The sequence below is a fragment of the Bison bison genome, unplaced genomic scaffold (genome assembly GCF_000754665.1).
Source record: "Bison bison bison isolate TAMUID 2011002044 unplaced genomic scaffold, Bison_UMD1.0 scf7180017864533, whole genome shotgun sequence".
NCBI lineage: Eukaryota > Metazoa > Chordata > Mammalia > Artiodactyla > Bovidae > Bison > Bison bison.
In genome coordinates this window covers 21,217,962-21,233,812 of record NW_011495082.1, presented here as the reverse complement: position 1 = coordinate 21,233,812, position 15,851 = coordinate 21,217,962, and the positions used below count along the sequence as shown (strand labels likewise).

Sequence of the window (15,851 nt, the reverse complement as noted above, 5' to 3'; positions counted from 1 at the left end):
CCCCCCCCCCCCAAAACCCCACCACCTATTTGCAGTGGGACTTACCTTTCTGATGGCCTTGGACATGAAACAAGTTGTGACACCTGCTTTATCCTTTGAGTACTGTTGCTGGGACACACGGTCAGCGGGCCTTAGGGAAACGTACCCCGAATAGACGTGGTACCTCTGGACACACAAGAGCTTCCACGTCGTAACTGACTGGAAGAGTCGGGCTTTCTCTCCAGGCATTTCTGTTTCTCGAAGGCAGGCCTCTTGTGCAAAGGAGAGGCGTGTACAATAAGCTCTCAGAGGCCTTAGCGGCTCCCCAGGGACCCGTTAACTGCCTTAGAAAAGTTGCAAGGAACGAGTGCTGACAGGGAGACATTTTAATTGTGTCCTGGAAATCTGGGAGCATTCCTGTGGCTTTTCAAGGTGCAAGACCCCTCCCAGGCTCGAGGCCGTGGGCCGTGGTAGGACCTGGGAGTGAGCGGAGGTCTCTTTTAAGGACTCCGGAGTCTACAGTCTTTCTTTGGTAACTGAGCTGGGTATACCCAGATCCAGGGGTGATATTTGTATTTCTCAACTCCCATTCCTAAACATAGGACTCTCTTACCATTGCTTGACAGAGATGTCCACGCAGAGAACTTGATCACTGGGGCTTTGTTCACAAGTCGTGTGGAAGCTGACTGGTGGCATTGGGCATGTTACAGACATAACTTACCCTGAATTAAGTTCTTCTGATGCACACTGGTACTGTAGGCAGAGCTTTCCAGTAATCTTTTTTTGAGGTAAATCCCACTGCCCACCGACTGTTTAGAAATATAACAGATCGTATGTTTTTTTCTTTTTTATTGGTAATAAAGAGGCACACGGAGGACCATTTCGACATTAGGAAAATTACCTTTGAATTCAACTAATGATAAAAGTGCAGGATCCTAAGATACATTCATATGTGAACATATTTTACGGCCTTTGGGGGAATAGGCTGTGTTTCCATTGGGCTTTTAAATCCATAACAGCCCCCCAAATCTAAGCACTCATAGCTGATACAAGTTTGCAAACCTTGGACAGACTGTGGTCAGACCCTGTGTGTTGGGGATGGATGTGCAGGTGTACATGTAGGAAAAGCTCCTTGAGGCAGTGAGGACCATATTTACGGGCATTCTGGTGAGCATCTTCACTAAAAAAAACAGACAAGGTTGAGCTATGATCCCTGGCTATATGAATACAATAGCAGCCTCGCTGCTTCCCCAGGTTCCTTAGGAAGTTCAGGCCTGCAGCTCTGCCGCACGGTGCTGGATGGTTGCGTGTAGACCAGACTGTGAAGCCGGCAAGGCTGCATCCGGCTGCATGCTCTCAGCAGTGCGCACTAATTCACCTGTCTTCGGAATGTGCTCCTCTGTTTGCTTGCTTGCACACTCTGCCTGCCAGTTTCCTGTCATCAGGGATACAGGATGATCTCAGGGCAGAAATACGCCACGTAACATGCTCCGAAACCTCGCCAGCGATCTCTGTGAACCACCGAAACCCTCGTGGTGTGGAATCCTGTAGCCAGGAGGCGAGACTTGATTTGGCTTCCAAAGAGAAGTGTTTTCTTCCTCCAAGCCACGTTCACTGTTACCAGTTTTAGAATTCTCTTGTGTTTAGGTGCAGTCTCTACTGGGCTAGGTTTTGCTTGTGACTTCCTCTTTAGAATTCTGAAATTTGCTCAGACTTAACCCAAATGACAACCTGGCTTTCATCTTGCTTCTTGGAGGCCATGGGATCGCCCAGCACCGAGGCCCTGTTTAATCACAGGTTGCTCGTAGAATCCCAAGCCAGGACTAGTGTGTTACGGTGAGAAGAGACAAGCCCTGATGCCCTAAGGGGACTGAGGTTTTTTTTTTTTTCCCCCTTCGAGGCCAAGATGGTACTTTACTGGTTGATGGCTTAGAAAAAGATTAGGCTTGAAAGGCACATTTGGCCTTGTGGCTCCTCTCATGTGAGAAACCAAAGTTTTCCTCTCAAAGTCTGCAAGGGTCAGTCCCCTGTCTGTGCCGTGGGGGCTGAAAGCATGGCCAGCCCTCGCTGAGCTCCCTGACCCGGTGGGGATGGTGGGCCCCCTTCAAGCTCACTGAGCGTCTTCCTGTTACTTGGGTCCCTTTCATCAGTGCACAACCCAATTTTACAAGGAAGAGGATTGGGTAGTAGGTTAGTGAAAATAAGACGGAGAGGAACCCAATGGCTGATGTAATTTCAGGTGTATCAGGACGAGTGGTATTTCAGAATGAACCCTTAGAATCCTCAGGTCTCATGGCTCTTTCATAGTTAAGCCCCAAGTCCTCTGTTATTCCAAATAACAACGGATTGGCGCTCTTACAACAGCGATTTGGATTTTCTTTTTAGGGCTATTCAAGGGCATTTATACCTACCTCCTAACTCCAGATTTAGTGCATCTGCAAGGCTAAGAGCAGGGTAGAGAGTCTAAAGTCTTTGACTACATCACGCAGGGGCTTTCTCTTCCCCTTGCATCCATTTAACTCCCCATTCTTGCTTCCTAACCTTTTCTAGTCTCAGCTAGTAGGTATTCCACGCAGCTTTGCTCAGGTCCAGGAGAGGAGGGCAAATCTGACACAAGGATGCAGCACTTTCTACACGTGGGGACAGGCTAACATGATAAGAGCAGAAGCCTCAGCGCTGAGAAGACACGTTCCTAAGTTGGTAGAGGGAGAGAAAGTAACGAACAGAGACAGCCCACGAGCACCCAGCTCAGGTAGAAGCCAGCCTGAGCCTAAAAGGCGGTCGCTTTAAGACAAATAACAAGGGGGTGTGCTCTCCCTGGTAAAGAAGAGGCATGTGACATGATGTGAAAACAGAGATGTATTTAAGAGAGTGACTCCATCGAGGGGTTGGAGCTGGGGTTTAGGGATGATCCTTTGAGGTCTGCAGAGTTGGGAACCACCAGGAGAGTCTCACTTGTTGCCGTTCCCTCTGACCGACCACTGAGTGAACCCACCCTGCCAATCCCTAAGCTCCACAAGAAGCCCCACAGATGCTAAAATGAAATCTACCAGAGAACCCCACCGGTGGCCCCAGTGGAGTTCAGGGATCACGGCCAGGTGGAAGGAAGGAGGCAGACAACATGAGAGCCTAGTGAGGTCCACGTTTGGGTGCTAATTGCTGCAGAGTTCCTGTCTCCTGGTTAAGTCTGTTAATCATGCCGCTCTGGAAGGCTGTCCAGAGTTGGAGGCAGTCTTCCAGAACACTTGATGGCTAAATAAAAGAAGCTTACTTCACTTAATCCATTTTATTTAGGGGAAAATTTGCATCCACGTTGATGATTTATGTGCCCAGCTTCAGCCTGATAAAAATAGTCAAGTTCAAGTCATTTAATCCTGAAGATACAGGGTCTGTAATAGAAATAGCACCATAATTGATTCCTAATGGTAGGCAAGCCAGTGGGCACCGATTTATTTAGGCTCGGAGAGCATCACATATCGTTGAGTTAAAATGCTCCTTTATCATTTAATTCTTCATCTTTGAAAATGCATCTAGACGTCAGCAACCAGGCATTCAACACTAATCCTATGAAACCGCTAAAAAGAGGGAAAGGGGCATCCCGCTCCGGTTAACCACTAATATGCCAGCATTAACTGCGTCCCGCCACGCCCGCCCCCGCGCGGTTACTTGCTTCTCCCTGGCTTCTTGGGTTTAGAAGGCCCGCTCAGACGTCAGGTTTGCGCATGGTGTGTTTGACTGCCAGCGGATCAAAGCAGCTCACGGGCCAGAGGTTACAGCGCATGCACATTTTTCTCCGCCTCAGTTTTTAAGGAAACCGTTCATGTTGCCGAGAAAGTCCAATTTTCTCTGCCTCTCCTTTTGTTTGCTGTAAATAATGAGTGATTATGCAGACATGAAAGTCAATGGTGGCACAAGGTTCATTACCCTACTTTGCAGAGGGTGGCGAGGTCTGCCAACAGCAGGCTGCTGCTGCTGCGAGAGAGAGTTATTAAGGATGTGAAATCTCACTGGAACGTGTGCTTTCTGTTTGAACAGATGACACCGTCCATGAGTCAGCCGAGCCCTCCCGCGGCGAGAACGCGGCACAAACACCCAGGATACCCAGCCGCCTTTTGGCGATCCTGCTGTTCCTCCTGGCCACGCTTTTGACGTTATAGCACAGTCTCCTCCCGTCGCCTGTCACCGAGAACATCGGGGTCTTGGAACGCCAGAGATCCACCTAACTGCTCATCCTAAGAAGGGACTTGATATTGGTTTTTTTCTTGGCAGATGTCAGATTTTTGTTTTGTTTTGTTTTCTTTCTTTCAGCCTGAATTCTAAGCAACAACTCGGGGCTTGCGGGGGTGGTGGTGGTGGTGTGCTGAAGTAGTTCCTGCCTCCCTCACCCCCACCCCCGCCCTGGCCCCGGCCCCGGCCCCTGCCCTCTCTCACCCTCTTCCAAATTACACGGACTCCAGACGAACATGCCAGATTGTCGGAGGGACCCCAGTGGGCGTCCGCTCCTGTGCGTTCTCCTGCGAGCACTCCCCTCTGCCGGCCCGCTGTCCGCGCTGCGCGGACCCGAAGGACAGCGGCAGAGGCCGCGCGGGTGGGGAGGCCCGGGGGCTGTTCCCCTGGCCCAAGATGTTCATGCCTTCTCATTCGGGACTGTACGCCGTGTTAGCGTGTCGAGTCCAGAGGGGAGGTATTAAGGACAGAGATCAGGTTACACCGTTTCCTCTAGGAGCGCGTACACGCACAGGCTTCGCAAAGGTTGAGACACTGGTTTTTTTGTTTTTGGTTTTTTTCCTTTACAGATGACTGTCTTAAACCATCCTTGGCAGCAAAACTTGTGCTCCGTAAAAGAAGCCTTTGGTCTGGGAGGCGGGTCGGGGCCGGAATGCTAGCACAGAGCCAGCGCGAAAGCAGAAAGCTAGGCTGGGTGGGGGACATGTGCGTGTGATGAGTGCCTCTAATTTTTTTGGTGACTGGGCAATGCACACCAGATGATTTTGTGTTGTGTTTTTTTTTTTTTTTCCTTTGAATACAGATCACCATGGTGCTACAACCTTTTTTTTTTTTTTTTTTTAAAGAACCTGAAAGAGGCATTTTTACGAATAAAGTGACCTTCCCCGAGGCTGAGAAGCCAGGGTCGATGAGTATATTACCGAATAGCTTTGGATACTCCTCTGGGGGACCACGCGTACCAAGGAAAGGCTGTCAGGGGCCAGAGGGGACGGAATTTGGCTTTGCTGGAGCGCCAGTGTGGTGTGGCCTTCCCCCGACTCCCACCCCAGTGCCCAGGGCTCGGCACTCCACGACTCCAGGGGCTCCGACGCACACCCCTGCTCCCGGGAGAGTCAGTCTGTACTACTTGGGAGGGCTAAAGGGAAATTTGGAATAAAGATTCCAAACTGTGGAAAGAGAAAATTCAAGAGTTGATTTTATATCCTTTCCCTTTCTGACACAGCCTGAAGCCTAGGGGGAACATGTGTTTATCTGTGGGAGATAAACAGGATGGAGTCCCAAAGACTTTAACAAAATATTTTTTTAAAAATCCACTAGAATAGAAAATACATTATTTAGATATACTTTATGCTGAGAGTGAGTATATATGCTTGTCCTATTTAAACTTGTGAGAAAAAAAAGTGGTATCCCTTGATACATTTAGAAATATGGGGGGTTATCTTGTTTCATTGTCGGGGTGGGGTGAGAGGATAGTAAATGGGCCAACCGGGATGTTACCAGGAAATGCAAGCCTTGGGGGTTTCTACTGCAGAGGGTGTCACGAACTTTGGACTCCAAAAGCTGAGACAGGGAAAAGTGTCAGATACATGGAAAAGAAATCAAGCCTTTTTTTTTTTTTGCTATGGCAGGACACGTCAATAGAAACCATGCCTTTCAAAACAAAACCAATAAAATGCAAGGATCATATAAGATGTGAAAAATTGGAAGCATTCCAGCACAATAAGGATTTTTAAAAATTTTTTTGTTTTTAATGTACATGTTAAAAAAAAGGGGGGGTCATATTATGGACAGACTTTATGAATGGGAATTTGCTGAAGAACTGTGCGTAGTTCTCAATTAGAGAAATATGTGAATGAAAGGCAGCTGTAAAGGTACGGCACCCTGGAGAGTTGTACATACATTGGAATGTACTCTGGGCTCACCCGATCCATGTGGAGCAGATGTTCAGGCTTGGTCTGCTCACACGTGGAACCGTGTGAGTAGCACTTGGAACCGTGTGATTGCAGTTGCCAGCCTGGCAGATGGAATCAGTCCTGTTCCCCCAGACACCAGGAACGTCTCTGGAGTGGCAGAGTCTTATCACAGAGAGCAGCCACCATTTCACTGAAACAAAAGTTCACAGCATTGGATTATTATTATTATTTTTGCATTAACTATTTATATACTCGGAACTCTCAGTAATACTCAGTAATATTTCTTTTCTTATTAATAGTTACAGGCTTGTTGGTCCGGTGGGATTTGGGTAAGGGGGAACAAAAAAAGATACCTTCTAAAATGGATCAATAGTCAGAACCAAGATTATACTGCATGTTGTATAACTGCAAGGAAATCAAATGATCCTGTAATGATTCCAGTTTAGTCATAACTACATTAGCAGTGCTAATTTCATTTTAGAAATGGTGACTTGTGTGGTTTTTCTAGCATTTGTCTCTAACAAATGATGAAATAATTACTCATGGCCCTCTCTGCCATTGTCTTTCATTTTTCACAGTGAAATTAGACCCCTTTACTTCACCATTGTGCCACGACAAATTAAATGTAAAAGGAAAAAAAAAGAAAAGCAAGACTATCCACACCAGTAGAAAACGTGCTTCTCTACCTATAAGTGACGTAATTGTAGGTAGCGCTTGCCATTGAGTTTTCAGGATGATTGGTATCAGACAGTTTTCATTTTGTCCAAAAAGTGCTGGTGGCCTTTTGTGATGATGTTACAACCCTCAGGGGCTTTAGGAGGATGTCGACGCAACTTTGTAGCAGCTTTTAATTTCAAAACCAATTCAGAATCTGAAGGGCAGCTTTCGCTGCCTCTCAGCCCCAGTTAGTCAAACCCCAGCGACCTTTGCCCCTGGTTGCCAAGGGCTTTGCAGCGAGAAGCAGGGAAATAAGGATCTGTCTGTTTAGTGGATACCGTGTATCCTTTAATAGACCAGGTAACAGTCCGTGTTAGTTTAGACTATTGTTTTGTACTGTACTTTCTTGGGTGGCAGAAGAAAGAAAAGTTAAACGTTAAAAAAGAAAAAAAAAAAAAAAACTGCGTTCTTTAAATTCTGTATTATTAGCAACCTCTGTTGTATATAGTGTTTGATAATAAAGTATTAATTTGATTCTTATGTCTTTTGTAAGTGAGAACAATAGTCTTTCAGGATACAAAACATGCATTGAGGCTTTGAAACATCCAATGTATACGTGGCTAAGAAGAGTCACAAGCGGCCTGAGACACTGCTCCATACAGGACTCACGTGTGGTCATCGCCCTCCCGATCTTAAGACTCCACCATCTTGGGACCTGGAACAACATGACTTTTTTGATCAGTAGTTTGTCCTCAAAGTTTTCAAGGTCTGATGCTGGAGCCCTGTGGTGTTTCCCGCCCCCCACCCCAGCATGTTGGTCTGAAAAGGTTTAGGGAATTCAGTCACGGTTCTGTACTTTGCCTCAGTTTCCTATTTGTGGGGGGAGGTTTTCATAGATGACTGTTTTCATTTTTCTCCAGGAAGAGGCTTGTCACTGTCACATGCAGCCGAAGCATGGCAGAGATTGCAAACCCGCTCCCTTGAAAAGGTCAGCTGGGGGCTCTTCCTCTCTGCGTCACCGGCCAAGGCAGAGCCGCACCCAACCTGCGGGTTTTCAGGGACTTTGTTTTTCTCTGGTGCCTTAGCCACGGCAGCAGCCATTTTTATTAGTTTACCCAAAATTTAAAAACAGAAAGCAGTTTAAACTTCTTCCCTCCATTCATTGCTCCCAGAGCTGTGATCGCTGATTTTTTTTTTCTTTTGGAAACCACCTCCACGAAAACCCTCGTTTGCCGACAACCCCCTTTTATTTCTTATCTTTATTTTATGTTTCGTCTCTTGCCTTCCTCCCGCGTTTTGCATTCGCGCAGAACCGTGAATGGGCAGGTCCGTCTCTGGTTTGGCATCACTGAGTTTTTCCCATGCGTCTGCCCCAGAGCTGCTCGGATGTCAGACAAATCTCCCTACAATGGGCTTGCCCCCATTGTCTGTACAGTGTAATAGATGCTGGCATGTTGGAGGTTACCATGAGTCAAAATCCGCTTTCCATGCTTTACTCTTGACACCCCATTGAAGCCCCTCATTGTGTGTGCGTCTGGGTGTGAAGTCCAGCTCCGTGTGGTCCTGTGCTTGTACTGCCCGCTTTGCAGTTCCTTTGCACTTACTCATCGAGTGCTGTTTTGAAATGCTGACATTATATAAACGTAAAAGAAAATGTAAAAAAAAAAAAAGAAAAAAAAACAATACAAAACACACACAGACAAACCCATAAGATCTGTATTTGTATATACACGTGTCCGTACAAGTATACCTAAATAAAAGTTAAAGATTTTCATCATTTTAATTGGAGCCCTCCTTCTACTTCTTTGTTCCTTGAATGATGCCTTTATTTCAGGGGCTACTTGCACTCTGCTGAATTTTTTCAAAATCCTTGTGGATAGAAAAGATAATACGACATGCACAAGAGAAGGCCTGAGAAGGTCAAAGAATGCAGGGTTCCAAATGGCCAAGTGTCTAGGCACATTCCAGTTATTCTGATGAGAAAAACGGTGAGACTTCAGCCTTGTCTTAGTATGTGAGCCTTAAAATAGCCGCTATGACAAGCCCTGCACCCTAAAAACTGTTCAGTGCAAAAGCTAAATACAAACTTGTGTTCTTTTACTTTGCACCTGTTTTTTTTCACCTCATCAAGAAAAAGACAAAAATAATCATCTTACAGCAAGTATCTGATACTTCCAAAAGAGAGAATGGTAGGAGTAATAGTAATAATCACCTCTGTATAATCCTAAGCCACAATTCTCACTACCAAGGAGAAGTAACTTAACCACCATGTGACCCTGGGCAAGTCACACAGCCTCCTTGTTTCCTTATATAGTAGATTTGTAGAAATGATCTGCTTAATTTTTAAAATATTGCCCTTGCTGGACACTGCCAAGCCCATTCTGCCTCAGACTGATAATGAGTCTTTTGTCTTTGACGATGACATTGCTATAAGCACCATCTGAGAATTTCAGCTGTAGAGGGGAGAAAGCATCAAATGTCTGACATAATGGACAACCTAATGCATTTCAAGACTTGGCTTTAATTATACCATGTTAACATTAAACTCATCGAAAGCTTTTTTATTATACCTAATTATTTGACAGGGCACTAAACACTAATTATAACTTACAGTAACCTTTTTTGCTAATGAAGAATGACAGCGTTATAGAATGAGGAACAACTCATTAAAAAAAAAAAACAAACAGAAATAAAGATGCACTGGACTACCTGTGTGATACTTTCAAACCAGAACAGCATTACGCGGTCATTATCATCATCGCCATCATCATCAAAAGCATTGAAGTGATCATGACATTGTGCTCAGCGCTGTGCAGAACGACATTAATGTTTACAACCTGTACTTGTAAAGTTTACAGCGTAAGGCAGACATTATGTGTCAACGTAACACAGTGATGATTTATAGAAAAGATAAAAAAAGTCAAGCATTTTTATTCTGCCTGAACGAGATGGGAGATAGATATTTTTATAAAATAAAAATGAGAGGAGAAAAAAATTAGACTAGGAAGCTTAAAGGAAGTTATACATATAGTCAAAATGGGGTTAAGAGTGTCTTACAAAAGTAGAAAAAGCTTGGTGAGTTGCACAACATTGTGGGCTTAACAAGGACAGTGTAATGTGCAAGGAGTAAATTATCACAGCTACAAAGGTGACTCTGGAGAGGAGAAAACCTAAGTATCTGACGCAAACCATGAGGAGCCTGATCCAGAGAAATCACTATGGTGCCCCAAGAACGTAGGGAAAGTGATGAAGACAATTTCAGGTTCTGCTTTAGAGAATAATCATAGGTGTGTTCCAGGAGCCAAGACTGTATCTACATTGAATTGTGAGCTGGCCAGGAGTTCAGCCAAGATGATGCCTAAGATTTCTCAGATTAGGCCAAAGGGATAAAGTAGACAGACCATCCAAAAGTGGGATCTAAGCTCCTTTGAAAGTGACTGAGAGTCCCTGATTAAAGAGGCCAGTTCCTGATAGATAGTGCTGCACACACAAGAGGGAAGCAGGCAGGATCAGAGACAGGACATGAACGGTGTGGCAAGGACCACACTTTGTTAGAGAAGCATGTGGAATGCTCGAGTCTCCTGAGCTGTCACACAAAAAGAATCAAAGGAGACCATGTGGCGGGTGAGGCACACACGTGTGTTTGAATCTCGTGTCCCGGGGATGATGATCGGAGTCTTTCATCTCGTTACAGGAACGTGTACAACCTAGGTGCCATTAAGGGAGACCGAAATAACTTGATTAACTGCTCACTCACCATTCTAACAGTTTCTTAGGAACTGTTGGCGAAACGGTTTCTTGGAGATTGTTTGCAAAGCTTCGTTTCATATTCTGCTGATAACATAAACATACTTCAGGAAAGTGCTGGCAGCAATGCTGTGAAAAGCATGATGATTTTTGTACGGTCCCTCTGGAAAACAAGCGCTTCTGAAAATGATTATAAATAACTAATCAGGCCTATATTCTCTGTCAGTTTTTAGTTTGATATGTGCTGCTATATTAGTCAAGTCGTTCAGCAGTTAAATACATATGTGCCTATTTTAAAGATGGAGTTGTAAGTACCGATGGACCCTGTTACCAGCAAATGTGCAATAATTATGTGTCCTTTTTAAATACGGATGATGAATGAATGTATTTTGTTTTAAGGCAAGAAATTGCATTGCCCAAGGAATTGGTCAAGGGTGCCATGGTGCTTTGGGGGAGATGATTAGCCAAACCACTCTTAAAAAAAAATAGTATCTAAGTAAAAACTGAGCTTGGTATACAAATACTGCTCCTAGGCAAGTTCCCTCTTCTCCCTTCCCTTTTCCGCACAGAAGGCAGCTTCTAAGCCCTTTCTACACGATTTCCGGAGCAGCAGAAGACAGGGGCGGACTCAAAGTCCGCACGTACATCCCAACGTAACGACCCTTCTGACATTTCCTGTCAGAGATCACCATACTGTCTTCCTAAGAACCTCAGCACACGCACAGATTAAAACACGAATCTTCATTAAAAAAAAATCACCCCAGTTCCATTCTAAGTGTCCTGTGAATTCTGCCATCTTACTCCCAGCAATGGCATTGGTTAGGGTTCACCCTGAAGGAAGGTCAAATAAAAAGAACTTTCAGTTCCTCCTCCTGATGTCTGCTTTTTGACTCAGTTTAATTCCTAAATGTGGGGGTTTCCGGAGTAAAAAGAAACCATTTTAGTAACAGCACCCCTATCACAACACCCTGGGACGAGGATGCCAGCATCAGAGCCGTAGTGTGGCCACGGCAGGACCTGACAGTGTGCGGTAAAAACCCTGATGCTGTCAGTCAGGGGTAATCCAGAAAAATCCAATCCAGTGGGTGGCTCTCTGAGTCAATAGTGTGCTTTGAAATATCCTGGATTTTCAGTCCTGCTTATTCAAGCAAGAACTTCATGTCACTTGGTAACACATGGATGCCTGTCGATTTTGACAAGAACACAAAGAGGACTCCCCACCCCCCCGGGGTGGGGGGTGGAAAAAAAAAAAAGCCTCTCAAAGAGATTACAGCGGTAAAACAGAACAGAATATTTCTGCATGCCGTTTTGTTCACAAGTCCAGGGGTTCCCTCCGTCTGCATATATCATCTGAGATGCAGGTCGCCAAAGTCATTTTCTTGCATCACAGCCATGGAACAAGTCACTAAAATAAGAGAAGAAACCTGTTTCTTCCTGCACCCTTCTTAGAAAGTGCATTTATCACCATCCTAGCAGCCTCTCCTTTTCTGTGTTCAGAGCTTATTCTGTTGGGCCAACACCCCTGATTTGTGTAGCAGCGAGAATGGGACACACGACATTTCTGAAACCTGCTCTGCTTCCCCAGATCTGGACACATTTTCTGCAGTAGACAGAACAAGATCTGTGTCTCCTTTTATTCTTTCCTAAAGACGGTGTGCCAGCCAACAAGCTGACTCCATTTATTTCTCCTGCAGGGAGTCAGCGTGTTCCTTCTCCTGGAAGATGCAGGTACTTAAAATAGTAATAGGCTTGGTGGTTTATTGAGAGGATTTCATCCCAAGATCTTACGGGCATGAAGAATAAAACATAAACTAATGGCTCTTTCCAACAAGCTTGGGGAGAATTAACTGGAAAGGAGGACAGTCATCCTTCTTCCCTGGAGACGCAAGGAGGAAGCGCCTTAAGGCGGGTCGCCCAGGGAAAGAACTGGAGCCAAGCTGATCCGAAATTTGGACGGAGGCCTCCAGTCTGTTAGTCTTCATTCCTAGGAACGTGATTAAGAGCTCCGGCTGAAGGAAAACAAATGACGTGCTTATCCCGTCCTGGTGAAGTTTCGAGCGCAGTGCAGTTGGGAGAGGGGCACCAGGCACCTTCCCCAAAACCCTCTTGTCCATCAGTCGCTGTTTTATTAGAAACGTGGACTTTACAAACAACACATTAACTCCGTGATTTCTCAAGATAGCCCCAGTTTCTGTGCCTAGCCAAACCTATCTAAAAATTAGGCAGAATTTAGGAGAGGAATAACGTGTATCGTCTCTTCTTTCATTAAATTTCCCTTGCCCTGTAGACGCATGCTCACGCTTGTAGACTTTTTTTTCTAATTTTATGTATTCACAGCACTTTTTTTCTTGACACCATCTACTCTCAGCAGTGTAAGGACACGGAGGGTCACTTGAGATATATTTAAACTTCAGTCTGATAACATCTAAGGCCATAGGGCAGACACATAGTGCTTAGAAGAAATCCTGCTGGGGCCGGCCGGCCAGGCCCCGGGGTGTTCACAGATCTGACCGCAGTGTAGACAATTCCCCGGAGCCCAGCTGTAGAGGAAAAGGGCCCGCACTGGCTGGGAGACTCACTCGGCACTGGGAATCCCGGGCTCTTTTGCTCAACGCAACTGACTCTCCCACCCACAGAGTTTCACAAGTTCGGGAGCCGTCCTGACGTCCGTGTTCAGGCCCACAGCCTCCTTGATCAGTCGAGCTGGCTAAGGAGGAGGATGTGGAGCAAGAGGACGAGAGGATTTGGGTCTGGACTCCGAAGGCCTCGCTAGCCAGGGCACAGGGATGCGCAGAGATGCCAAAATTCACGTTAGTCTGGGACTTCCTTGAACGCGCCCTCCAAGTTCACCTTTCCCTGGACTTCACTGGTGCAAATTACCAGCCCTCAACTTACTCCTACCTCACAGTCGAAGTCATGCTGAATCAGAGTGCCCTGCATGCCGTGTGGGTCCTGCCCTTCCCTGGCCCCTGTCAGGATTCAACAAAGCAAGTTAATCTCCCTGGTAAGTGACAGCTCTGCCCCTTGTAACTGGCACGGAATCAATTTTTAAACTTGATTTGAGAAGTGAGAAGAATTCGGTACCAGCTTGTGGCTTCATTAGCAAGCTGAATCAGTTTCAGCTGGAATCTGTTTGGCTGTCCTCCTCTCTTAGTTCTACTTTTTTTTTTTTCTTTTCTTCCTTTTATCATCGATCCTGTGCACAGATTTATCAGCTACTCTGTCTACTGAGGACACCAGGCTCCTGTTGTTCATAACAGCCACACCTATCCCATTGCTCTGGCCCAAACTTTGACAGCTCCATGGAGAGAAGGAGGGGGAAGTGGTGTATTTCCACAGAAACTGCCCCCAACTCCCCAGAATGCCCTGGGGAAGCACAAGAGACAGCGGAAAAGGAGTCAGCAGGAAGCCAAGTTACCATGTGCAGTGGGGGGCAGGCAGCCTTTCAGGAGCAGCCCCCGTCCTGCACCGTGCCCCCGCCCCGCCCCCAAGTACCAGGAAATGTTTCTCATTCAAGCAATACGGGGCGATTCAAGAACCTACCTCAAAGGAACAGACACTCATCGTTTCGGTGGGCGATTTGCAAAAAGGAAGATTGATTTTCCACTCACCGCAATTATTTCCTCTGCTTCTAATCCCGTTCTCTGCCCTGATCAAGTTGATGGATATACAGGCAGGAGCAACTGGGAAGATAATTATGTGACGGGAAGCCACGCCCAGACAGCAAGAAGCCTTTGTCCCGCAAAATCCTGGTCCTGGATGTCGGTGCTGCTGGATGTGGTCCCGGAATCTCAGTGCCGTTGTCACCTGGAGACCCTCCCACGGTGAAATCTGCAGGGGGTGCTGGGGCACAGCATGCCTGCCGTCCTGGCCAGGGGGTCTCCCACCCGACTCCCACCCCAGCATCTGTCCACGGCCGTGCAGAGCACGCCGTGCGGTGGGCGTTCATGTGAGGCTCTCACGCTTCCCTCTAAAGAAATAGGCCCAGACATCCTTGGGACCAGAATACAGATTGATACTCCTCAGAACAATTGGCTCCGGTGGAAGCTGGTGGGGTTTATTCTGGTCTCCCATGAAAAGTGACTCAGGGGAACCAGATAGCATAGCTGGAATCCCAGCAAGTGTCTCATCTTAAAATGAGATTTAGCCTAGTTACAAACTGCATGTTCGTGTCCCTCCAAAAGTCATGTGTTGACACCCTAGTTCCCAAGGAGATGAGGTTTGGACAGAGGTCCTCTGCTGGGGGGTGGTGATCAGGTCATGAGGGTGGAGTCCTCATGCTGAGATTAGTGTCTTTATAAGAAGAGACTTTATAAGAAGAAGATGGCAGGTGGGAGGAGAAGGGGACGGCAGAGGATGAGATGGTTGGATGGCATCAGCGACTCGATGGACATGAGTTTGGGTAAACTCTGGGAGTTGGTGATGGACAGGGAGGCCTGGCATGCTGCAGTCCGTGGGGTCGCGAAGAGTCAGACATGACTGAGCGGCTGAACTGACTGGCCTGAAGAAGAGACAGAAGAGAGCTGGCTTCTCTCCGCTCTCCCCCAGAGCAGGCCGCAGCAGGGCAGCGTCTGCACAGCAGAAGGCCCTCAGCGGAACGTGGCCGTGCAGTGCCTCCATCTCCGATTTCTCAGCCTGCAGCTGCGAGAAATAGGTTTCTATTGTTTAAGTGACCCAGCCTATAGTACTTGTCACAGCAGCCAAAGCGGACTAAGATAGACTTCACATCCCAGAATACTATAAAATGGTGGGCTCTGCCACCATGGCTTGATTTTTATAGATGAAGAAAAAAGCTCTACTGGAAAGGACAGAGGAAAAGTAAGATAACCCATGCCTTAGAATGCAGAATTCCCCGCTGCGGGCAAATTAGTGCTACTGAGTCACAGGCAGACTGCAGCTTATTTCACTGCACCTAAAACAAGCCCAGGAAAGAAGGCAAAGCTTCGCTTAATCACTTAGCTACACTTCATGGAGCACCTCATATACGTCAGAACCTGTGCTAAGCTCTGCGTGTGTTTTTTGAGGCGTCCGAGTGGCTTCGCCCAGGAGCTTGTCACATCCACAGTCTCTCCTACAGAAAAGAAAGGAGACTGTCCTCAGTCTTGAGCGTCCATGGTCCTGGCTGATCAGACCACAAGGGGACCCCTGACTCAGAGGCAGCCAGTTCAAAGGCTAGTCGGTGTGCTACACCTGTCCTGGCAGGAAAAACATCTCTGTCCTTACTTGCTACTTAGTAATTACCCAGGACAATTAGCAGGGCCCTCTTGAGAGGGAATATAAATAGAATGAGTCAGGATAGAAGGCTATAAACAAAAAAGGGAGTAGGTC

General features: G+C 46.5%; 1 protein-coding gene across 1 annotated transcript in view; it reads left to right on the top strand.

Annotated features, from left to right (window-relative positions):
• The window catches only part of EFNA5 (ephrin-A5), a 127,261-nt gene extending 118,702 nt beyond the window's left edge, over positions 1-8,559 (top strand). The window contains exon 9 of the mRNA XM_010832007.1: positions 4,015-8,559. Coding sequence (XP_010830309.1) covers positions 4,015-4,136 — 122 coding nt within the window. The 3' untranslated portion in view covers positions 4,137-8,559. The remainder of the gene's footprint in view (positions 1-4,014) is intronic.
• The last annotated feature ends 7,292 nt before the right edge of the window (positions 8,560-15,851 follow it).